This window comes from Haematobia irritans, chromosome 1 (genome assembly GCF_050003625.1).
Source record: "Haematobia irritans isolate KBUSLIRL chromosome 1, ASM5000362v1, whole genome shotgun sequence".
NCBI classification, from domain to species: Eukaryota; Metazoa; Arthropoda; class Insecta; order Diptera; family Muscidae; genus Haematobia; species Haematobia irritans.
Genome location: NC_134397.1, coordinates 171610764 through 171637010, shown reverse-complemented (window position 1 = coordinate 171637010; position 26247 = coordinate 171610764). Strand labels below are relative to the sequence as shown.

Genomic DNA, 26247 nt, shown 5'->3' with positions numbered 1-26247 from the left:
GCACCCGCAACGTTCCAAAGACTAATAAACCGATTTAAAGTAGGGATTCCTGATGTATGTATTTTGGCCTATTTGGACGACATTATCATATGTTCTGAATCATTTCAACGACATTTGAATGATCTTGAGTTAGTCATGAATCGTCTTATCACTTTCCAGTTACGACTCAATAATAAGAAATGCAAGTTTTGCTGTTCGCAAGTGAAATTCCTTGGCCACATCCTAAAACCAGAGGGCGTAGCTGTTGACCCGTCAAAGGTTCAGGCAATAGTGGAACGGAAAGAACCTAGAAATGTGAAGGAGTTGATATCCTTTATTCAAACGTGTTCCTGGTATCGCCGATTCATTAACCACTATGCAGAAATTGCTAGGCCACTAACAAATTTAACAAAGAAATCTGCTGCTTGGAAATGGGGAAAGTTGGAACAAGATGCATTTGAGGAACTGAAGCGGGCTCTAACAACCCCACCCATATTGAAGCAGGCAGTGGACGGGGTCGCTTTTGCAATTCAAGCTGACGCAAGTGCTTATGCTCTTGGGGCAGTTTTACTCCAGGGGGAGGGACCGGAACAACTTCCAATCGAATATAGTAGTCGTCTATTAAGTAAATCTGAACGCAACTACTCCACAACCGAAAGGGAAGCTCTGGCCATAGTATGGGCATGTAACAAATTCCGTGGCTACATTGAAGGTGGGTCAGTGAAGCTATTAACAGATCACCAGCCACTAAAATGGTTACTAAACATTAAGTCACCAACTGGTAGACTTGCGCGATGGGGATTACAAATCCAGCACTATGATTTTGTTGTAGAATATCTACCGGGGAAAAACAACGCTACAGCAGATATGCTTTCCAGGCCACCATGCCCGGAGGAGAAACACGATAATCCGGACAATTGTATCTGCTCGTTTTTCATCGATATTCCGAACAGCAGTACATCACAGATTCGCGAGGAGCAGTTAAAGGATGATTACTTGAAAAACATAATCACCTCCATTGAAAATCAAGATGAAAATTCCTTTAGGTGGATAAATAGGAATTATATCCTTAATAATGGAATACTCTACTGTTATGCTGACGATGATACTGATGATGCTCAACTCGTTATACCAGTCCATGAACGGTCTGATATACTAAAAGCTTATCATGATGACAGCACCGCTGGGCATTATGGAACTGAGAAGACAATAGCGCGTATAGCTAGCAGATATTTCTGGCCCAGGATGCGTAGTGATATTGCTAAACATGTAAAGAATTGCATCGATTGCCAGCGGTATAAAGCAACTAATCTGAAACCGGCAGGATTGCTCCAAACAACAAGCAGTAATCAACGTTTCGAAGTTGTGGCTATCGATTTGTTTGGACCATTGCCACAAACTGATGGAGGTTACAAATGGATATTTATTGCCGAAGATGTAGCAAGTCGGTGGGTAGAACTATTTAAACTTGTTGATGCTACGGCCGAAGCCTGCGCGAAAATACTGATTGAGGAAATATTTCTCCGTTACGGCATGCCCCGTCGTATAAAATCTGATAACGGTGTGCAATTCGTGTCTGCAGTGATGCAGAAAGTCACGTATTGTCTAGGCATACAACAGATTTTCACTCCTGTCTACCATCCGGAAGCTAATCCTGTAGAGCGAAAGAATAGGGATCTAAAATGTCAGTTGGCAATAATCGTCCAAGAACGTCACGACACCTGGCACACCTGTTTACCCGCAATTCGATTCGCCATGAATTCGTCAAAATGCCAAAGCACAGGATATAGCGCATCATTCCTATCATTTGGAAGAGAGATGCGAACTTTAGACGATGTTAAACACGATGTGAGAGCAATTATCGAGTCCGAAAACTTCGTTCCAGAGATCTCAACTTATCTACGTACGTTAGTAAATGTTCTGAGAGATGCTAAAGAAGCTGAAGTTAAAGCTCAGGATAGAAATAAAACCTATGTGGACCAGAATCGACGTTCTCAAACTTTTAATATAGGATCGCAAGTATTGGTTACAACGCATGTTCTTAGCAACGCATCTAAAGGTGTCACATCTAAATTTTGTCCCAAGCGTGATGGCCCATATGTGATTACACGGAAAATAGGTTCATGTATGTATGAAGTGGCTTCACTTGAGAATCCTAATACACCTTTAGGTACATATCATACTTCCGCTTTGACATCTTACCGAGGTAGTAATTCATCTGATGCACCAGCACCCGTCATACCCATGAGGAAAAGAGGAAGGCCTAAGAAGACTCACTGACGCATTTTGTTGACGTACTGCTCGGGAGAGGTCCCGCACGTCAAAGGGGGAGTCTGTAGCAGATATATTTTGCATATCTTTCAATAGTATCTATTTCTACATTTTGTAATTGCACATTTACCTTAAAGTATCTTTTAATCTTTTAACTAAAAGTATCTTTTGAATTTGAATCTTTTAACGTAACGTAACGCATCTTAAACATTATCCTTTCTTGCATTTAACTTTTCTTATGTTGACAACACATAGAATGAACAAATCAGATGTGAAAGCTTTTGCTTGTGTGTAGTTGTTCAATGTTCATGTTACTGATCGAAAGCTCTTTTCTCAAAGGTATAAAAGGAGCACTTCACATCAGTTTGTTCATTCTCTTTTAATTTTCAAAACAGCCTAAGTTATTTTCGCCAATAAAGGATTCCTGTAATTTTGAATTTAATAAACGAAAATTCTGCTGTGTTTTCATTTTGGAAGGCAAATAGGAAACAACGGCTGGCGCCCACAAAACAACGATATTTGAGAATTATCTCGCTACAACTTCTATAGAAAATTTTGTCAAAATTTTATTTCTATAGAAAATTTTGTCAAAAATTTGTTTTTACAGAAAATTTTGTCAAAATTTTTTTCTATATGAAAATTAGTCAAAATTGTATTTCTATAGAAAATTTTGTCAAAATTTTATTTCAATAGAAAATTTTGTCAAAATTTTATTTCTATAGAAAATTTTGTCAAAATTGTATTTCTATAGAAAATTTCGTCAAAATTTGATTTCTATATAAAATGATGTCAAAATTTTATTTCTATAGAAGATTTTCTCAAAATTCTATTTCTATAGAAAATTTTGTCAACATTTTATTTCTATAGAAAATTTTCTCAAAATTTTATTTCTATAGAAAATTAAGTCAAAATTTTATTTTTATAGAAAATTTTGTCAAAATTTTATTTCTATAGAAAATTTTGTCAAATTTTTTTTTTCCATAGAAAATTTTATTAAAATTGTATTTCTATAGAAATTTTTGTCAAGTTTTTATTTCTATAGAAAAATTATGAAATATCGCTTAGTTGGAGAGGAATATTTTGCAAAATCTACCAAATCATCAAGATTTCTGCCAAGCTGTAAACAATCGACCATTTTTGGTAGAATTCTACAAACTGTGGCTTGCATGGACTTCCCACTATCCTTCACTAATCACCTAATACAATTTTTTAAGTACATTTCCTGCTTTGGTGTAAAACATTTGCTGAATTTGATTTTTTCAATTATTTACCATAGGAAAGTTTCTTTCATTAGGGATATTGTCCTCTTCACTGTTCAATGTGTAATTTCCCTGTATAGCCTGAAGGTTTTGGGTGAAACCAGTTAAAAAGTTTTTTTTTTTTTTTAATCCAATTTTGTTCATGGTTATTTAATTTAAAGCTTCAATTTTTTTTCAACCACATTCATTGCACTGCTGCTACTGCTTCCGGTTGTTTATGTTACACTTTTTTTATGATTGCTCTTGTTTTTCTCTTATATTTTTCCAGATTCCCCAGGGACCAACAAACTTTGCCCAATCATTTTTACTTTACCGACTATGAGAGACACAATGCTGAGATTGCTGCATTTCATTTGGACAGGTAAGTGAAAAAAAACAAGAATGGCTCAGAGAAAATGAATGGAAACAAGTGAGGCGTGGGTAGAAGAAAAATTCAAACGACATTGGCATGAGCCTTTATAGAACAAATCGAGATAACCTCGGACTTCAATCCAATTGAAATAAATTTACTTAATTTAAAAATATTATATATTTTCTACGTACACCCTAATATACCATCATCCGATGGCATGACCATAAGTGAAGAAATGTGTATATACACCCACATACACAAATGAAAATCTCGACAAACTTTTCAAAATTCTGATATGTGGGTGAAGTGTTATTATTGTTAAAGCAGCATAGACCCTACTGATGGCAACTCTCGAACTGACAATCAGTCGGAATGGTCAGAGAAGGTCAAATGCCACTGAAAGGAGCAAAGTGAAACAAAGTGACATAAAAACCAAAATGCAAATATTTCACAAACTTTTTAATTGCATATAATTTTTATAACAAAGACTAACAAAACTGTCATGAGAATTAAAAGTAGTTTCCATATTCTGGTCATAGAGATTCATCGATGAAAATACTTTCAGAAGGCAAAATTGAAATTAGGTGAATTCAATTTCCGGTTTTAAAATACATGACATTGACTAATTATTGCATTGCTGGTTTTATAATTTTATTAATAGCAGAAACCACAAACCAAAGAACAACAATGGACAAGTTTTTACTTTACTGCTGTATATTATACAAACTAAATTTTAGGACATGCAATTTACAAAATATTAACAACAAATTTCTTTAAAATAAAGAAATCTTAACTAAATGAATGTTCGGAATCGTAGCTTTAAATGATTTTCATTAAATTTTGTACACTAATCATTGACATTTGCGCTGTATTATTTTTTGGAAAAAATTTTGTAATTTTATAAATTTTTTTTTGCTGTAAGAGCTGAATTGTTTTCTTCTAAGGGTATATTCACACTACACAAATATTTGCCCAAACTGAGTGTCACACTTTTTTCCAAAAGCATTTACGAAATATTTGTATAGCGTTTTTGAAAAACAAGCCTATCGTAATTTTATATAACCAATATGAGGTAAAAATGTTTACTAATTTTTTATTTCTATCAAATATTTGCCCAGTGTGACCGTACCATAAGTTTGCAGGTACCTAGTAGGTCGTCGGGCTAGCCTATAGGCGCAAAAAGTGGGTCGCCTCGTATATATGAAATTTAGCTACCAAATTCGCAATTATTAACCGATTTCCATGATTGTTTCTTTGCTGGATAGAAGTAATTTGGACCTAAAAGCACCATTTTTGGGTGAATTCTTTCTTTTCCTGACTGCATTCGTTAAAAAAATTCTAAGCATTCTATAAGAATTTGAATTAAACAGTAAAAAAGGTGAATGATTTTGGTATTGATTCCGAGCCAACCAAGTGGTGAATTGATGTAAGGACAGATGAAAGACCCAATTCTCTTTTAAATGTATGTGCATACTTGATTCTAGGAAGCAAAGTTTAAATTATTCGTTTTTTCAGTATTTTTTGTTACACTGTTTTTTGGTGTTGATTTTGTGACGAAATAGGGAAGTCGATAAACTTTTCATTGAAGTCGTGTTGTCCTTATTGTTAAGTGATTCGAATAATGAGTATCTTAGGTTAGGTTAGGTTATGTGGCAGTCCGATGTATCAGGCTCACTTAACATAGACTATTCAGTCCATTGTGATACCACAATGGTGAACTTCTCTCTTATCACTGAGTGCTGCCCGATTCCATGTTAAGGGACCATGCCAAGGGACCTCCTTTTTATAGCCGCGTCCGAACGGCGTTCCACATTGCAGTGAAACCACTTAGAGAAGCTTTGAAACCCTCAGAAATGTCACCAGCATTACTGAGGTGGGATAATCCACCGCTAAAAAAATTTTTGGTGTTCGGTCGAAGCAAGAATCGAACCCACGACCATGTGTATGCAATATAAAGTGAGTATAGTAATAGTATGAAAGAAAATTTCGTTTGACTAAAGTCAACTTGGATTTAATAATTTTGAAAATTTCTTAAAAATAAATGAAATTGTCTTTAAATTTTTTGTCTTTTTGCATATTGACTACAAAGAAAAAAAGTATTCAAAATTAGGATATGTTTTCCAAATGTTTATTTTAAAGCCGTTTTTCACTTCAAACATAAGCATAATTTCCACTTGAATGTGAAAGTTTATGCTGTCTTAAACACATTTTGAAAGGACTTTGATAGCACATGAAGAATAAAGTTGAAAAGACTAATAAATTAAAATTTGTTTCCTAAGGAGAAGTACGCAAAACTCACATTTAACAGAGAATTGTGTCTTAAAAGTATCCTTCCTTCTACTCTCCGCTTCTTTGGCTCGGAATCAATACCAAAATCGTTAGTGTAAAGACAAAATCTTTGGAACATGATAAAACGTAACATTTTTCTCTTCTAAAGAAATAATATTTTAACAAAAGTTTCTACAGAAATAACATTATAACAAAATGTTCTATGTAAATAATATTTTGACAAAATTTTCTATAGAAAAAAAAATATTGACAACACTTTCTATAGACATAAAATTTCGACAAGTTTCTATGGATAAAAATTTTCTATAGAAATAAAAATTTGACAAAATTTTCTATCGAAATAAAATTTTGACATATTTTCAATAGAAATAAAACATTTTCTATAGACATAAAATTTTGACAAAATTTTCTATAGAAATAAAATGTTCACAAAATTTTCTATAGAAATAAAATTTGAACAAAATTTTCTCAAGAAATAAAATTTTTACAAAATTTTCTGTAGAAATAAAATTTTAAAAATATTTTCAATAGAAATAAAAAATTTTCTATAGAAAAAAAATTTTGACAAAATTTTCTATAGAAATAAAATTTTGACAAAATTTTCTATAGAAACATAATGTTGAAAAAATGTTCTATAGTAATAACATTTTTACAACATTTTCTATAGAAATAAAATTTTAACAAAGTTTTAAAATAAAATTTTGACATATTTTTCAATAGAAATAAAAAATTTTCTATAGAAATAAAATTTTGACAAAATTTTTTATAGAAATAAAATTTTGACAACATTTTCTATAGAAGTAAAATTTGGGAAAAAATTTCTATAGAAATAAAATTTGAAAAAAAAAAATCTATAGAAATAAAATTTTGACGAAATTTTTATATAGATATAAAATTTTGACAAAATTTTCTATAAAAATAAAACTTTCACAAAATTTTCTATAGAAACAAAATTTTGACAAAATTTTATAAATAAACAAAATTTCTATGGAAATAACATTTTGACAAAATTTTCTATAGAAATAACGTTTTGAAAAAATTTTTTATAAAAATATGGCAAAATTTTCTATAGAAATAAAAATGTTGACAAAATTTTCTATAGAAATAAAATTTTGACAAAAGCTTCTAAAGATAAAAAATTTTCTATATAAATAAAATTTGAAAAAATGAAATACAATTTGGACAAATTTTTCTATAGAAATAAAATTTTGACAACAATTTCTAAGAAATAAAATTTTGGCAAAATTTTCTATTAAATTAAAATTTTAACAAAATTTTCTATAGAAATAAACTTTTAACAAAATTTTCTATAGAAATAAAATTTTGATAAAATTTTCTATAGAAATAAAATTTTGACCAAATTTTCTATAGAAATAAAATTTTGACCAAATTTTCTATAGAAATAAAATTTGGACAACATTTTCTCAAGAAATAAAATTTTTACAAAATTTTCTGTAGAAATAAAATTTTAAAAATATTTTCAATATAAATAATAAAATTTTGACAAAATTTTCTATAGAAATAAAATTTTGACAAAATTTTCTATAGAAATAAAATGTTGATAAAATTTTCTATAGAAATAAAATGTTGACAACATTTTCTATGGAAATAAAATGTTGACAAAATTTTCTATAGTAATAAAATTTTTGCAAAATTTTCTATAGAAATAAAATTTTAACAAAGTTTTCTATAGAAATAAAATTTTGACATATTTTTCAATAGAAATAAAAAATTTTCTATAGAAATAAAATATGACAAAATTTTTTTATAGAAATAAAATTTTGACAAAATTTTCTATAGAAATAAAATTTGGACAAAAATTTCTATAGAAATAAAATTTGGAAAAAAAAATTTCTATATAAATAAAATTTTGACGAAATTTTTTTATAGATATAAAATTTTGACAAAATTTTCTATAGAAATAAAACTTTCACAAAATTTTCTATAGAAACAAAATTTTGACAAAATTTTATAAATAAACAAAATATAAATAACATTTTGACAAAATGTTCTATAGAAATAACATTTTGAAAAAATTGTTTATAAAAATAAAAATTTGGCAAAATTTTCTATAGAAATAAAAATGTTGACAAAATTTTCTATAGAAATAAAATTTTTTACAAAAGCTTCTAAAGATAAAAACATTTCTATATAAATAAAATTTGAAAAAATAAAATACAATTTGCACAAAATTTTTAAAATTTTGACAAAATTTTCAATAGAAATAAAATTTTGACAACAATTTCTATAGAAATACAATTTTGACAAAATTTTCTATAGAAATAAACTTTTAACAAAATTTTCTATAGAAATAAAATTTTGACAAAATTTTCTATAGAAATAAAATTTTCACAAAATTCTCTATAGAAATAAAATTTTGACCAAATTTTCTATAGAAATAAAATTTTGACCAAATTTTCTATAGAAATAAAATTTTAATAAAATTTTCCATAGAAATAAAATTTTGACAAAAATTTCTATAGAAATAACATTTTGGCAACATTTTCTATAGAAATACAATTTTGACAAAATTTTCTATAGAATTAAAATTTTAACAAAATTTTCTATAGAAATAAAATTTTAACAAAAAATTCTATAGAATTAAAAATTTAACAAAATTTTCTATAGAAATAAAATTTTAACAAAATTTTCTATAGAAATAAAATTTTAACAAAATTTTTTATAGAAATAAAATTTTGACAAAATTTTCTATAGAAATAAATGTTTGACCAAATTTTCTATAAAAAGAAAATTCTTATAAAATTTTCTATAGAAATAAATTTTTGCAAAATAAGTTTGTTTGTCCGGTAGTTTTTTTGGCAAAGTTTTAGGTAGATTATGTTTAGCTCGAGTAGCAATTGTGATTGTGATCCGTAGAGTTTGGTAGAAAGGAAGCGAAGCACCTTCTTTTTAAGCCGTTCTTGGTTGACACGTTCTAGTGATCGGGTTTCTTTGACAATCAAACTCAAACATTTTGTTTGTTCTCCAACTGGGACTAATAAATATGGTGAAAATTTGTGAATAATTGAATGTATAACAAAAATATGATTTAATTCCATATATTTAACCGAAATGTAAATAAAGTTACATTAAATATGCACTCTTATATGTTTGAAGTAAAAAAAAAATACGTGTAAAGGAACCCCAATATAGAAAATATAATCCCCTTCGTACCCAAAACAACGAAAAACGTAAACTCAGCATAAAAAGTAAACGGGAGACACCGGAAGAATTAAGTTTATTTTTACTACATTTGACACTCGATTCTTTTCCACAACAAGAAACAGCAACAAAAACGAAATGAATGAAAAGTGCAAGACAAAGTTTATGTGAACTCTGGCAGTAGCCAACCAAGCATGCGAGTATTATATTTTATTATCATTTCCATGTGATACGGGAAAGCGATGTGAACTTCTGGTCGATGTTAAATAAAGTTCTACATTAAAGTGGGTTGAAGAAAAATCGCAATGGACAACAGTATTTGAGAAAAAAAAAGCAGAATATGACGGCTTTTGAAAATAATTGCAAACAAATTTAGGATATCGTATCCACTTTCACCAGATTAAGTATCATGAGCAGATTCATTTTTAAATCCATAGAATGGATTCATGGTAATATTACCATTCCATCAGTATATATCCAAGATTTGTGTCCTATTAAAACCAGCTCCACACTGTGGAACAGGCTATTATAAGTTAGTGCATATGGTTGCAACACCCAAAAGGAGACGAGATAGGCACATTGTGTCTTTGGCAATAATGCTCAGGGACGGCCTCTGAATCGATCTAGCCGTCTATCTGTGCACACATTTTTGTGATCCAATCGACTTCAAATTTGGCACACATTTGTGTTTTGGGTCAAAATTGAACCCCATTGTTTTTGGAAAAAATCGGTTCAAATTTAGATATAGGTCCCATATATAACATTCTCCCGATATAGGAGTATAAATAATAGTGTCGTAAAGTGTGTCAAATTTGGTTGAAATCGGTTCAGATTTAGATATAGCTACTATATAAGTATTTCTGATTTTGGCAAAAATATCACAACTCAACACAAAACGACTGGAATTAACAAAAAAAAAAAAAAACTTTTTTTGGTTTCTGCAAATCTTTCGGGTGAAAGTTTAAGTTCTTTTTTTACAAATGTATGGCAGCAGACACCGACTGGTGTTTTTAACATATCTGCTTCCTTTGGGTGCAACGTCTAAGCCACCGTGGTGCAATGGTTAGCATGCCCGCCATGCATAGACAAGGTCGTGGGTTCGATTCCTGCTACGACCGAACACCAAAAAGTTTTTCAGCGGTGGATTATCCCACCTCAGTAATGCTGGTGACATTTCTGAGGGTTTCAAAACTTCTCTAAGTGGTTTCACTGCAAGGTGGAACGCCGTTCGGACTCGGCTATAAAAAGGAGGTCCCTTGTCATTGAACTTAACATGGAATCGAGCAGCACTCAGTGATAAGAGAGAAGTTCACCACTGTGGTATCACAATGGACTGAATAGTCTAAGTGAGCCTGATACATCGGGCTGCCCCATAACCTAACCTAACCTAACCTAACGTCTAAGCACAACTACTGAAGAAATGGAGTAATGACCAGGAATTTATTATTAATTTTTTTCAATAGTTGTATCTCACTGACAACAAGAGATAAACGTAATTTATGAATTTATTTGTAAAATCGTACATATATCTTAGAAGCTAACATTTACATCGATTTCTTTCCCTCATTCAAACCCATCCCTCTTACTATATATATTCTACTATTTGAATTAGAGTATACCGTAGTATATGTGACTGTATATATAACTATTTCGTCTTGTGTACATATTTATTTTTGTACTGGTGAGTGTTTTGTAAGTTCTTGACTATAGGTGCTGCTGCTGGTATATAAATTACTCTTGGATACATTGGTGGAGGCGGAATGCCTCCGTCGTCTACGTCTGTTTCTCTTTGTCACTATGAACGTGTAAATGGTACAACTTGTGGGTATTTATACGTATTATAACTTAAACTTTGTTATAAACTCCCACCATAAACAAACACTAACACATATTCTTCAAGTTGAAAACAAAACATAAACAAGAAAGGAAAATAAATACCAATACATATACATAATACATGCGTATGTATACGTATACAAGCGTTAGCGCATTGAGATACGTAGCCACTAATACAATTAAACAAATTTAAAAGTCCTCGCTCATGAAGGATTTTGAGTATGGAGTCTGGGACAAGCTCACGTTTTTAAAAAAACAAAAACAAAACAATAACAGAACCTCGAAACAATCAAATATCATAACAAGAAAATGTTGGAACTTGGTTCTCTAAGAAATGAGATTAATTCTGAACATGTATACACGCCAAATGCAAAGTAAATAGATGTAGTCTCTTCCTTCATCACTTTCAACTAGAGGTGTGCACGTGAGTAATAGTTTACTCACACTCACGACGGAAAAATTATAATCACGCACACTCACGCACGATATTTTTTGGTAGAACTCACGCTCACCCACACTCACGAAAAGAAAATTTGTACTCACGCACACTCACGAAGATATTATTTTCGTGACTCACGCTCGTGCACGACATTTTGGTTTATTAATCACGCTCACGCACACTCACGCTGTTGTCATGAGCGTGACTCACGCACGAATCACAAAAATTTTCGTCAGTCACGACACTCACGAAAAGAAAATTTGTACTCACGCACACTCACGAAGATATTATTTGCGTGACTCACGCTCACGCACGACATTTTGGTTTGTTAATCACGCTCACGCACACTCACGCTGTTGTCATGAGCGTGACTCACGCACGAATCACGAAAATTTTCGTGAGTCACGACAATTTCGTGTCACGTGCACACCTCTACTTTCAACCCGAAAAATTTAACATTCACTTGTTATTTGAGCAAAACTAATTGCCTCCCTTATGAACTACCAGTAAACTACTGGGGAACTAATTCAGATATTTGTCTTATTTAGACTAGAGGTGTGCACGTGAGTAATATTTTACTCAAGCACACTCACGACGGAAAAATCTTACTCACGCACGATATTGTTTGGTAGGACTCACGCTCACGCAAACTCACGAAAAGAAAATTTGTACTCACGCACGAAAATGTCGTGACTCACGAGAAATACCGTGACTCACGAACAATTTTGTGAGTACTTTACCTTAACGACATGTCTTAAAACATGAGCATTATTCAAAACGAGAGCGTTATTACACCCTTAACATCCCAGGTGTCACCATAAGCGTAGGAAGGCCTCTGGGGAGGGGGCTTAGAACCCCCCCCCCCAGAAAAATTTTAGCCCCCCCCCCAGAATTTGAAACTCTATTTATGATTTTCCATTTTTCAATAAATGTCAATAGTTGTTCTAATTTTTATAAATATTAAACAAGTATATACAATCGCACAAAGTTCCGCTAAAGACTTTCATGAACAATCGAATTACTTGGGTTGTGGTAGCAGTTGCCGATGGCAATGTTTGAAGTCAGATATTTATGAAATAAAACTGTAGTTGAACTTATGATTGATTTAGTTTAGTCAATTTAATTAAAAAAATAGTAATTGATATTAAAACTATTCTTTCATAAATTAATATCTTAATAATGCTGCGAAAAAGCGTTTGCAAAAAAATAGTGAAAATGTTCTTTTTGGGTCTAGAAGTGGCAGCCGTTGCAATGAATTTGCATCACTTCTTAAGGTGAGATCCGAATTCAGTGTTTTGAATGTGAATTAAAAAAATTTGTGATATTTTCCCAAATAAATAATTTTTATATTGTTTTTATGATTTTTAATGCATTCTGACGCTTGTTTGAAACGTTTTTCCTCGAATAATTTCCAAAATTATCGATTTTTCTATAATGGATTTAGCAGTTTTGTGGCAAAATTTGAATAATTTGTACCAATTTTTTTATTCTTACTCTTTTTTAAACTATTTGAAAAAAAAAGAAAACAAAAAATTATACATTAAAATATGAAAAAAATGAAGTAAAAAAAACTTCCTGTGTAGTTAAAATAATTGAGGACATTTTTGGAAGTACTTTTAAAGTTGTTCCTTTAGAACAACTCACAATTTTTTTGCTGGGAAAAGTGTGGAACTACTTTTATTTGCTTTATTATAAATTAATTGTCGAGTTATTTTGATGTCTTATTTTTTATTCAATTTTATGAAATAAAACATTAATTGAACCTATAAGTTCAGTCTATAAATTTTTAGCTAGGGGGGCTATAGCCCCCCCTAGGAAAATTGTCTAGCTTCGCTAATGGGTGTCACTAAAATTGTAAATGAATTTAACTCTTAAGCGCTTTATGTTGTTGAGCGGGATTATTTTCGTGAGCGTAAATCTTTACTCACGCACACTCTCGAAGATAATATTTTCGTGACTCACGCTCACGCACGACATTTTGGTTTGTTAATCACGCTCACGCACACTCACGCCGTTGCCATGAGCGTGAGTCACGACAATTTCGGGTCACGTGCACACTAGATAGGGTCACGAAAAAAAGGTGATGCGGTCACCCCCCAGTTTTGTAGCATATTCGAAGACAATTTCAGAACACCAAAACTTTTTTTTCCGTGCACCCTACGACCCCCCGAAATACAATTTATTGTGCTGTGTCGTCATTTGAAGTCCGATCGAAAAGAAACGCATATCGTTGTTCGTGGTTGATCAGGGGCTATATTTCGTGCATTGGTCATTTTTGACTCCGACGTCAAATTTGATTTTTAATTTTTTTATTTCGCTTCCTATACCATTATAATGCCCATTTCTTATAACCATTATAAAGATCTTAACAAAATATGAAACTTTTGCTTTTGAAGTATTTACTTATATTCATAAACAAAAAAGTTACAGAGATTTTAAAAAGTCAATAGGTCACCCTACACACCACCAAATAGTTTTTGATGTGTTGTCATGATGTCCGATCGAAACCACATGCACATCGTTATTCATATCTACGAAATTAATTTATAAGGCATTTAGAACACAAAACCTGTTTATCTGTAAATTTCTAACGGTACCTTTGTATACATACTCGTTGTTTGCACTACGGCATTTTCTGCGTTATGCAAAGTGCATGTGTTTTGCTAGAACAATTTGAGAGCCCACTGTTTTAAAATTCTAACAATCACTACAAAACTGGGGGGTGACCGCATCAACTTTTTTTTTCCTTTAGGTCGTGACCCTATCTAGTGCACACCTCTAATTTAGACCCCTCACTTCTAGTTCCACTGAACCGCCAATAACCCTAATAAGAACTATTGATTTAATTTATCTTTTATTTCTTTTCTAAATTATTTAATTGACAAAAATTGGTATTTACTTTACATCTCAAATCCTTCAAATTTTTCGGTAGCTAGATTAAAATTAATATTTTCACATACAAATACTTAAATGTGAACCGATATGAACCAACATTTTTACACTTCTGGAAAAACTTTAAACTTAAAATATGCCCTGGGAAGAAATGTTTGTACAAACTATGGGAAATATTTAAAACTAGTTTTTTTATTTTTATCCAATTTCACAAAAATTAATTTATGATTTATAGGCTAAGACTTATTTTTTTAGGATTTTGTATGTTTGGCTTAATTTTTTTTTTTTTTTTTGGAATTAAGAAAACATTTTTATTTTTATGTATCTTTTATAATTTAGATTTTTAAACTGCACAGAAAAAATTTTCCGTAGTTCAACTAACGGTAAATTTAACTTATTTTTATTGGAAAAAATCGAAATTTTGTACAGCTTAATGAAATCTTACTTTTTTTATGTATGGCTCAAAAGTTTTATGAACTACACGTGAGTATAAAGTTCAATGACCGTACACATAAGTTCAATATGAACTAAAGCAAGCGAAGATTTTCGTACGATTCCCAAAAATAGTAAGAATGAACTACTGTATGGTTAAAATGGTCATGATTTGATGCCAATGATTTTCTTCTTTACTTTTAATTAATTTTTTCTTCTACGAGATGATGTAATTTCATGAACTGCAGTTAAAAAGTACAACAGGGCATTAAAATTTCCTGGTTTGAACAACGCTTTGTGGAAATCTCAAAATGTGGAGTAAAATTTAGTTAAATTTTCGTGCGAGGTAGTTCATTCTTCCTATAAAACAGTTCACGTTTTCTTCGGTGTGGAGAATGAAAATTCCATAAATGAGATTTGTATCCTAATTTTAATTTTATTGATCATAGATTTAAAGCCATATATGTCTCTAAACAATATGTTTATTTTAAAGAATCCGCATATTTGGCTCGGAATCAATACCAAAATCGTTAACAGAAGGTCAAAAGTTTTTTTGAGAAAGAGAAAATCCAAATTAGGACAAATATTTTAAAGTAAAAATTATTTTCTTAGTTCAAAAAAAAAACATATGGCCGTAAGTTCGGCCAGGCCGAATCTTATGTACCCTCCACCATGGATTGCATAGAAACTTGTACTAAAGACTGCACTGAAAAAAATATTGTAGATTTCATGTCTTTAAAATACGATTGCAAATTTTGCTTAGTATAGAAGTCGCATTTCTCTAATATAAAGTTTTTTTCCTTGTCCAAAAGTCGATAAACTTTTCAATGAAGTCGTATTGTCCTTATAATTAAGTGATTTCACTTTAAAATGGGTATCATAATATGAAAGAAAAAATGTTTGGGCTAAGGCCAACTTGACTTTAATAATTCAGAAAAATTCTTTAAATTTAATGAAATTGTCTTTAAATTTGTTGTCTTTTTGCTTCTTGACTACAAAGCAAAAAATCGTTCAAATATAAGACATGTTTTTCAACTCTTTATTTTAAAGACGTTTTTTACTTGAAACATAGCATAATTTCTACTAGAAGTCGAGTCTCAATTTGGAAAATAAAGTTGTCGTTCGTTTCTAAAGGACTTTGATAGCATATGAAGATAAAAAGTTAAAAAAACGAAAACCTAAAATTTGCTTCCTAGAAGCAAGTACACAAAACTCACGTTTAAAAGAGAATTGTGTCTTAAAAGTATCTTAACTTGTATTTTCCGCTTCTTTGGCTCGGAATCAATACCAACATTTTTAAAGTAAAGTCAAAATCTTTGGAACCGGGCATGCTTTTTTTTTCAGTGTGTCATCCACAATCGAATTACTTGGGTTGCGGTAACAGTTGCCGATGGCAAGGTAGGTTAGGTTAGGTGGCAGCCCGATGTATTAGGCTCACTTAGACTATTCAGTCCATTGTGATACCACACTGGTGAACTTCTCTCTTATCACTGAGTGCTGCCCGATTCCATGTTAAGCTCAATGACAAGGGACCTCCTTTTTATAGCCGAGTCCGAACGGCGTTCCACATTGCAGTGAAACCACTTAGAGAAGCTTTGAAACCCTCAGAAATGTCACCAGCATTACTGAGGTGGGATAATCCACCGCTGAAAAACTTTTTGGTGTTCGGTCGAAGCAGGAATCGAACCCACGACCTTGTGTATGCAAGACGGGCATGCTAACCATTGCATTACGGTGGCTCCCGGGGTCTTGGAGCAATATTTCGATGTGTTACAAACGGAATGACAAAGTTAATACACCCCCATCCTATGGTGGATGGTATAAAAATTTTCGTGAAATTTTTTTTCTGTGTACAGATTCAATATAATATCAGTTAATTTAACCCTTTCGACCCCGAATTTTTATAGGTATCGCTATTTTTTTTTTTTTTTTACTTTTAATCATGTTGAAGTCATTTAAGAAGCGTCTAGCCAAAATTTCGGGTCGCCACGTCCATTCGTTTAGGCGGTAGAGAATGTTGCCTGTGGGCAACTTTGGGCAATTGTGACTACAAAATAGTTTGTATTGTAATGATAGACGTATTACGTTTTATTGGATTTTTGTTAAGTTTTTTGTTAGTTTACAGTAAATATATACTTAGATGCGCGCGCGAGTGGAATTTCAATCACGCTCAAACACGTTCACGAAGAAATATTTGTACTCACGCATGCCATGTGGGTAGGAATTCACGGTCACGAAATGAAAAGTCATACTCGCGCACGTTCACACATGAACAACGTTTATGTCTCACGTTTTCGACAATTTTCGTAATTCACGACAAATCTCGTGAGTCACGAATATTTTCGGAACACGACAATTTTCGTGGTTCAATAAAATTCTGGTAATTAACGAAATTTCTAGTGACTCACGCTATTGAAATCTTAAGCGTGATTAAATATGTAAATGTGATTAAAATCGATGAGCTTGAATTTAGTCGTGAACGTGAATTTGTTCGTGATTGTGACTGTTTGTGTCTGTTTTACCGTGAGTGCGAATTTTATCGTGAATATGAATTTTATTGTTAACGTGAATTTTATCTTGAGCGTAAGTTGGATCGTGAGCGTGGTTTGGATCGTGAAAGTAAATTTTTATCGGGAGCGTGATTTCGGAGAAAGTTTACTCACTCACAATCACGAACACAATTTGATTTTTACTCACGCGGTGTAAAAAATCATAGTATTATAAAGCGTCAATATTCGTGCTAATCCACTAGTGTGTTGCCAAGAAGTGGCTTCCTCCCTTTTTACGATTCCTTCCAAATTCCCCACTGCACTGCAGATATGTTTTCCACATCATCGCCGCATTTCTCGTCACTGGGACATCCCAATTGAAGTTCAAAATTTTTTCAAAATCATTGTTTTTCAAACCTTTTTTCTCCAAGTCTTATGTTCAAAACTATGTAATTTTACTACCACAATTGCCCAAAGTTTCCCATCTGTTGTTTTTTTCAATTCTAAGATTTGACTTCCAGAAATATTTTATTTGACATGTACTACAATAGATTTAATAAAAACTTTCAACATTTAGTTGTAATTTTTGAAAAAAGTCACATGTATAAAAACCTCTTTTTAAATTCGCAAATATTTTTTTCTTGAGGTACGTGTGTATTAATGAAAAATTTTTTGCTAATTGACAACCAAATTAGCAGATTTTTCATTCAACTTGAAGAAAACACTTGTAGCTTTCGATACCGTTACAGTTTTATGAACAAAAACAAAAACAACGCTGACAGTGAGTCTCAAAACACAAAAAGTTGCCCACAGGCAACTTTAGGGTCGAAAGGGTTAAAGACGATTTTTTTGAATCAAAAATCTGATTCTTTACCTTAAGGAAAGCATTGCATTAGTTTAAAGTCATACAACTTTAACGGAGGAACGTAAATTTCCAAGACTATTGTCTTAAATTTAATGAGAACAACTTTTTGATGCAGAGATTATAAACTTTTAACTTTAAATTATTTAAGTACAAAATTCATTATTTCTGCATTTGCATAATCTTTCATATTAGGTCAATATATTTTTCAGAATAGATTTCAAGCTAAATTGCTTCTTAAAAATTTTATGGAACTCACATCTTTGGCCTAATACCAAAATTCTTAATAGAAAGTCAAAATTTTGGACTTTCTAGCCAACACCGAACAGAACTGGCAATACAACTCCCCCGCATTGAAATCTTTTCCATTAAAATTTAGCTAAACTAAATAAATTCATCATCTTTACTACCGGCTTCTGTGTTTCCATCTTCCGCCCTTCAACAGCCAAACCACTAGAATTGGAAAAAGTAATGTAACATTCAGTCTATAAAAAATTAAGACATTTACTTTATTGCATTATCATCGCCATCAGAAAATCGTAACGATGCCATGTTGCTGTTCCTCCATCAGAGCTATTGGCACTATTGTCAGAGTCGTGGTGCTGCTGTGGTCCTCCAGAGACTTAAAGGGAAGTGTTGGAATGAAAGATATATGATTCTTTTGTCTAACGCCCTTATAATAGCCATTTTTCATATTTTTGTTAGAGGAAAAATATTTTGGTTAGAAGTGTCTGTGTGTGTGTATGTTGGCTAGAGAAATTGTTGGGTGTTATATTTGTTTTAAGTTTGGCATCAGTGTAATGTATTTGTGTGTGTGTCAACTAGGTTTCTATGTCCTTTTAGGTTGCTGGGCAACAGCAAAGAATAGGGACATGGAGATAGACAAATGGTGAGAATTATTTTTAATTTTTTTTTGCATCTTTTATTGTATTTTATTTAGTTTCTAAGGATGTCCTTACCTTATTGTGATAATGCTTAAAGATAAAAAAAAAACGAGATAAAAAACAGCGAATATGTCTCCTGTTCTTTGTGCCACTTAGTAAAAAAAAAAAAACAAAACCAACGAATTTATCTGGTATTTTTTGTTGCTTAGCTGTCCTGTTTCTTTTGTTTTCTTTTAGGGCACTGCTTGTTCCGTTATTGTCCATTTTTCTTAGCTTTGCCAAAAACAAAAATTTGAGTGAAAACCCCTGGTGGTCGTAAAGCAATTTTCTACCACAAAAGTATTTTCTTGAATGTTTTTAGCTTTTAATTTCTGTGTGGCTGTTTTTTGATGTTGCTGGTGAATGTCCTTTTTTGACATTTCTTTTTGTTTTTTTTTTTTTTTTGTTACAATGCCGTAAGGAAAATGAGCTTGTATATGTGTCATGTTTGTGATTGTGAAAAAAAAATAAGGCCAATTTCATGAGGGGAGGCCATCATGTTGGTGGTCTGACATAGAAAGATGAACAACAAAATCATTAAAAAAAACAACAAGAAAAAAAAACAAAAACACAATCCAAATGTGTTGTTGTTTTTTTAAGTAAGTGTCAAAATGGAATTAAAATTTACTAGGGGCGCGAAATCAGGTGTACCAAAACAACAAGAGGAAATTCCTTTGGTTTTTTCTGATCATTGTATTTTAAGAGCCTCAATATAAATTGAAAAGGTTTTGGGTGGCCAGGAATGGGTACAAAGTATCACGAAATAATAAAATAAATGAAAATAAATTCAAAAAAGGATAGCATTTTTTTATGTAGATATTGTACTATACACATAACAAGTACACACAAAAAATTTTTTGTCTGATTCAATCACCAAATTAATTGATCCAATTAATTTTTTAATTGAAATGTCTTCAATCACGAAAATGATAGTATCAATCACAGTTTTAATTGGGCATAGAAAAAATTCTTGATTAAAAAATTAATTGATTTTTTCAGCAAAATTCAATTAATTTTTTAATTGATTCAATTAAAAATTTAATTGATGTTGATTGCAAAACGCAATTAATTTATTAATTAATAGGGTAACTATTTTTAATTACTTAGTTAGATTGGCTTAGAGTTTTTATTTGGATTAACAAATGATTGTTTGAAATACATTTTTAATTAAAAAAGTAAAAAAAAAATCAGCACTTTTTTAACTGAATTAGTCTTCCGAATTTGATTAAAAAGTTAATTGTATCAATTAATTTTTTAATTAAACATTTTAAAAATTTCAATCATTGACTTAATTAACTTAATGTTTCAATCATGATTAAAAAGTTAATTATATCAATTAATTTATTAATTGAAAAAATTTTCAACTTCAATTAACTTTTTAATTGGAAATATTTTGGTGATATTTTTTTCTGTGTATATAAAGCCATTAGTTCGGCAGACAGAATCTTAAGTACCAAATATAATAATTTTCTCGGAAAGTCCCTCGTAGTAGCAAGTTGCTTGAAACACAGTGAAACTTCCCATAAGTGGATACCCAGGGTGGCCTATATTTCGTCCACTTTCGACACCTCCCAAAGAGGTTAATTTTAATGTAATAATATATCAGGCGAATCGCGAAGGTTGTCCACATTTGAGAGACGTCCGGTTTTCGCAGTATCGACATTTGTAAGGTTTCATTGTATTTAGAATTTCATGAGGATTTAAAAAAGTACACACTACCTCAAGATAATCGGTTCAAATGATACGTTTCCCGAACTTATAATTTTTTTTGATTCAATCAAGAAATTAATTGATCCAATTATTATACCCCACACCCACCACATAATGGTATAATAACTTTGATCTGCCAAAAAATTTGCCTACCAGAAATATTGATTTTAGACCCCATAAAATATATACCGATCGACTCAGTATCATATATGTATCACCCGAATTTTCCACAGGGAGTAGAATTAGCATTTTAGATATGCGTGCCAAATTTGGTTGAAATCGGTTCAGCTTTAGATATAGCTCCCATATATATCTTTCGCCCGATGTACACTCATATGACCACAGAGGCCAATTTTTTGCTCCGATTAGTTGAAATTTTGCACAGGGAGTAGAATTAGCATTGTTGCTATGCGTGCCAAATTTGGTTGAAATCGGTTCAGATTTAGATATATCTCCCATATATAGCTTTCGCCTGATTTACACTCATATGACCACAGAGGCCAATTTTTTGCTCCGATGTATTTGAAATTTTGCACAGGGAGTAGAATTAGCATTGTTGCTATGCGTGCCAAATTTGGTTGAAATCGGTTCAGATTTAGATTTAGCTCCCATATATATCTTTCGCCCGATGTACACTCATATGACCACAGAGGCCAATTTTTACCTCCGATTTAGTTGAAATTTTGCACAGGGAGTAGAATTAGCATTGTAGCTATGCGTGCCAAATTTGATTGAAATCGGTTCAGATTTGGATATATCTCCCATATATAGCTTTCGCCCGATTTACACTCATATGACCACAGAGGCCAATTTTTAACTCCGATTTAGTTGAAATTTTGCATAGGGAGTAGAATTAGCATTATAGCTATGCGTGCCAAATTCGGTTTAGATTTAGATATACAGTGAGTCACAGTGAAAATGGCCCACCCACACAAACTTAGTTGTTAGAATGAAAAAGTCATTTTCTTGCAAATATATATTTCAATTTATTTTATTTTCTTAAAATATAGATAAATACAAACTAAATATAATATTAGAAAGACCTTAAAATTCTATCAATTCATAAAACAAAAATGTTTTTAAGAAAAACAAAAAAACTCACGCCACAGTGAAAATGACCCAAAATGTTGAACTAAATATTTTAATTCAATAAATTATATCTAATATTTAGTGGAAAATACTTTTTGTTTAATGACTGATTTTAAGCGTCATGGCATGGATTCTACCAATTTTGTTGTGTAAGAAGGGCTTATTTTTGGCCATTCTTCCACTAATGCTCTCTTCAAGTCTTCCTTGCAGGATATATGATATTTTCGAATTTCCACTTCAAGTTTATACCACAAATTTTCTATTATATTTAAGTCCGGAGACTGGGCTGGAGTTTTTATGACACGCGGACAATTATAAAGCAGCCACTCTTTTACAATATGAGCTGTATGTTTTGGGTCGTTGTCTTGGTAAAAATGAAATCAGCTACCAATGCCCAGCTTTTCCGCACTTTGCTTCAAATTATCTTTCAAAATAGATATTGCATCTTGTCCATGTTGCCTTCCATAAAAATGAGATTTCCAACACCCGCAGCAGAGCAAGAACCCAAAACCATCACATGCCCTCCTCCGTGTTTAACAGTTGGCCGTAAATGCTTTGGGTGCAGTTCTTCGTTTGCTTTTTTCCACACATTTCTTCTACCATGTGACCCAAAAAGGTTGAATTTCTACTCATCTACGAATAGAACATCTTTCCAAAACGAAAATTCCTTTGCTGTATACGCATGGGCAAATAAAGGGTGATTTGTTAAGAGCTTGATAACTTTTTTTTTAAAAAAAACGCATAAAATTTGCAAAATCTCATCGGTTCTTTATTTGAAACGTTAGATTGGTCCATGACATTTACTTTTTGAAGATAATTTCATTTAAATGTTGACCGCGGCTGCGTCTTAGGTGGTCCATTCGGAAAGTCCAATTTTGGGCAACTTTTTCGAGCATTTCGGCCGGAATAGCCCGAATTTCTTCGGAAATGTTGTCTTCCAAAGCTGGAATAGTTGCTGGCTTATTTCTGTAGACTTTAGACTTGACGTAGCCCCACAAAAAATAGTCTAAAGGCGTCAAATCGCATGATCTTGGTGGCCAACTTACCGGTCCATTTCTTGAGATGAATTGTTCTCCGAAGTTTTCCCTCAAAATGGCCAGCTGTGAGGCATGTAGCGCCATCTTGTTGAAACCACATGTCAACCAAGTTCAGTTCTTCCATTTTTGGCAACAAAAAGTTTGTTAGCATCGAACGATAGCGATCGCCATTCACCGTAACGTTGCGTCCAACAGCATCTTTGAAAAAATACGGTCCAATGATTCCACCAGCGTACAAACCACACCAAACAGTGCATTTTTCGGGATGCATGGGCAGTTCTTGAACGGCTTCTGGTTGCTCTTCACTCCAAATGCGGCAATTTTGCTTATTTACGTAGCCATTCAACCAGAAATGAGCCTCATCGCTGAACAAAATTTGTCGATAAAAAAGCGGATTTTCTGCCAACTTTTCTAGGGCCCATTCACTGAAAATTCGACGTTGTGGCTCGTTAGTAAGTCTATTCATGATGAAATGTCAAAGCATACTGAGCATCTTTCTCTTTGACACCATGTCTGAAATCCCACGTGATCTGTCAAATACTAATGCATGAAAATCCTAACCTCAAAAGAATCACCCTTTAGTAATCGGTCTCTCTTATTCTTAGCACTTACGAACGGTTTCTTTCTTGCAATTCGTCCATGTAATCCTGATCTGTGGAGAACTATTCTGATGGTTTCTGCATGGCAATTCACTTGGAGTTGTTTGGCCACCAAATCTCGAATATTTGGAGCACTTAGTTTGGGGTTAGATCGACATTTATTTACTATCCATCATTCATCTATTTCAGAAAACAGTTTTTTTGAACTGGATCTCGGCTTATCAATGATCCGATTTTCATCGGTATACCTTTTAATTATATTTTTAATGGTTCCACGAGGGACTTGAACCATTTCTGCAATTCGTCTTTGACATACGCCGTTTTTAAAATGATTTATTATTAAATTTCGCATCTCAAACGAAGTGTGAGGTCCCATTTTTCGATTGTTTTATCTTTTTTTAAGAAAATTTTAATCGACCACTTTGTTGCGTGTTTGCACTTTTAATATTCTAAGAACATTGTAATGTAACAGGTAAAAGCAAATGTGATGAAATGCTAGAAGAAAACCGTTATATTTTTGCCATGTCTTTTGGTGGGCCATTTTCACTGTGGCATGATATTTCTGACATTTCTCTTAAATGTCTGATTCCAATAATTTATAGCTGAAACCTGAACTTTATACTCACCAAATATTGTTATTATTTAGATTTACCTAAGAGAAAACTAACATTTGGATCTCTGATTGGCCAAATATGAGATAAAATTTCAAAATATTTACATTTACTCTGGTGGGCCATTTTCATTGTGACTCACTGTAGCTCCCATATATATGTGTTTCTGATTTCGTCAAAAATGGTCAAAATACCAACATTTTCCTTGTTAAATCGCCACTGCTTAGTCGAAAATGACTCTAATTTTCCTAAACTTCTAATACATATATATCGAGCGATAAATCATAAATAAACTTTTGCGAAATTTCCTTAAAATTGCTTCAGATTTAAATGTTTCCCATATTTATACCCTTCACCAATACTGTGGTACAGGGTATAATAAGTTTGTGCATTTGTATGTAACGCCAAGAAGGAGTAATCATAGACCAACCTTTTAGTATACGGATCGGCTTAGAATTAAATTCTGAGTCGATTTAGCGATGTCCGTCTGTCTGTCTGTCTGTCTGTCTGTCTGTCTGTCTGTCTGTCTGTCTGTTGATGTATTTTTGTGTGCAAAGTACAGCTCGCAGTTTTAGTCCGATTGTCCTAAAATTTGGTATAGGGCCCTGTTTCGGCTCAAAGACGATCCCTATTGATTTTGGAAAAAATCGGTCAAGATTTAGATATAGCTGCCATATATATTTTTCACCGATCTGGTCATAATTGGCGTGTATATCAACCGATCTCCCTCAAATTCCGTACATCCGAATATTTTATGAGTCTCGAAAAACTTGCAAAATATCAGCAAAATCGGTTCAGATTTAGATATAGCTCCCATATATAGCATTCGCCCGATTTACACTCATTTGTCCACAGAGGCCAATTTTTTGCTCCGATTTAGTTGAAACTTTGCATAGGGAGTAGAATTAGCGTTGTAACTATGCGTGCCAAATTTGCTTGAAATCGGTTCAGATTTTGATATGAAATTTTGCACAGGGAATAGAATTAGCATTGTAGCTATGCGTGCCAAATTTGGTTGAAATCGGTTCAGATTTAGATATAGCTCCCATATATATGTTTTTCTGATTTCGCAAAAAATGGTCAAAATACCAACATTTTCCTTGTAAAATCGCCACTGCTTAGTCGAAAAGTTGTAAAAATGACTCTAATTTTCCTAAACTTCTAATACATATATATCGAGCGATAAATCATAAACAAACTTTTGCGAAGTTTCCTTAAAATTGCTTCAGATTTTAATGTTTCCCATATTTTTTTTACTAAAATTGTGTTCCACCCTAGTGCATTCGCCAACTTAAATTTTGAGCCTATAGATTTTGTAAAAGTCTATCAAATTCTGTCCAAATCGAGTGATATTTAAATGTATGTATTTGGGACAAACCTTTATACATAGCCCCCAACACGTTTGACGGATGTGATATGGTATCGAAAATTTAGATCTACAAAGTGGTGCAGGGTATAATATAGTCGGCCCCGCCCGACTTTAGACTTTCCTTACTTGTTTTTAATTAGCATTGGTTATTGATATTTCAATTTCTGTGATTGGAGATATTTCAATTAAAAATTTATTGGATCAATTATTTTCGTATTTGAATACAAAAACAAAACTTTTTTCTGTGTACATAGAAACAATATCACCATAAAATTTAATTTTTAAGCTGTAAAAAATTTTCAACTAAAAATTTAATCAAAATAAATTAAAGTAAAAGTTTTAAATAAAATCATAGTCACCAAAATTAATTATATCAATTAAATTTTTAACTGGATTAATTAATTTTGTAATCGACGTTGGTTATTGATACTTTCATATGTGCGATTGAAGAAATTTCAATTAAAAATTAATTAGATCAATTACTTTCGTGATTGACCCACAGTGTGCCCATGGTGGTGAGCCTATGTGATTACACATATCACACCAAAATCTAAACACTGTGCCTGCAGGAGAACACAAAACCATTTTACATTTACATTCTAAATTATATTGAGCCATAGTAAAATTCCCTGATGTTACAATTTCTT

At 32.1% G+C, this 26247-nt stretch overlaps 1 protein-coding gene across 1 annotated transcript in view; it reads left to right on the top strand.

Annotated features, from left to right (window-relative positions):
* Positions 1–26247, top strand: part of LOC142222136 (uncharacterized) — a 350911-nt gene that overhangs the window by 228153 nt on the left and 96511 nt on the right. The window contains exon 6 of the mRNA XM_075292103.1: positions 3778–3870. Within this exon, the coding sequence (XP_075148218.1) occupies positions 3778–3870 (93 nt within the window). The remainder of the gene's footprint in view (positions 1–3777; positions 3871–26247) is intronic.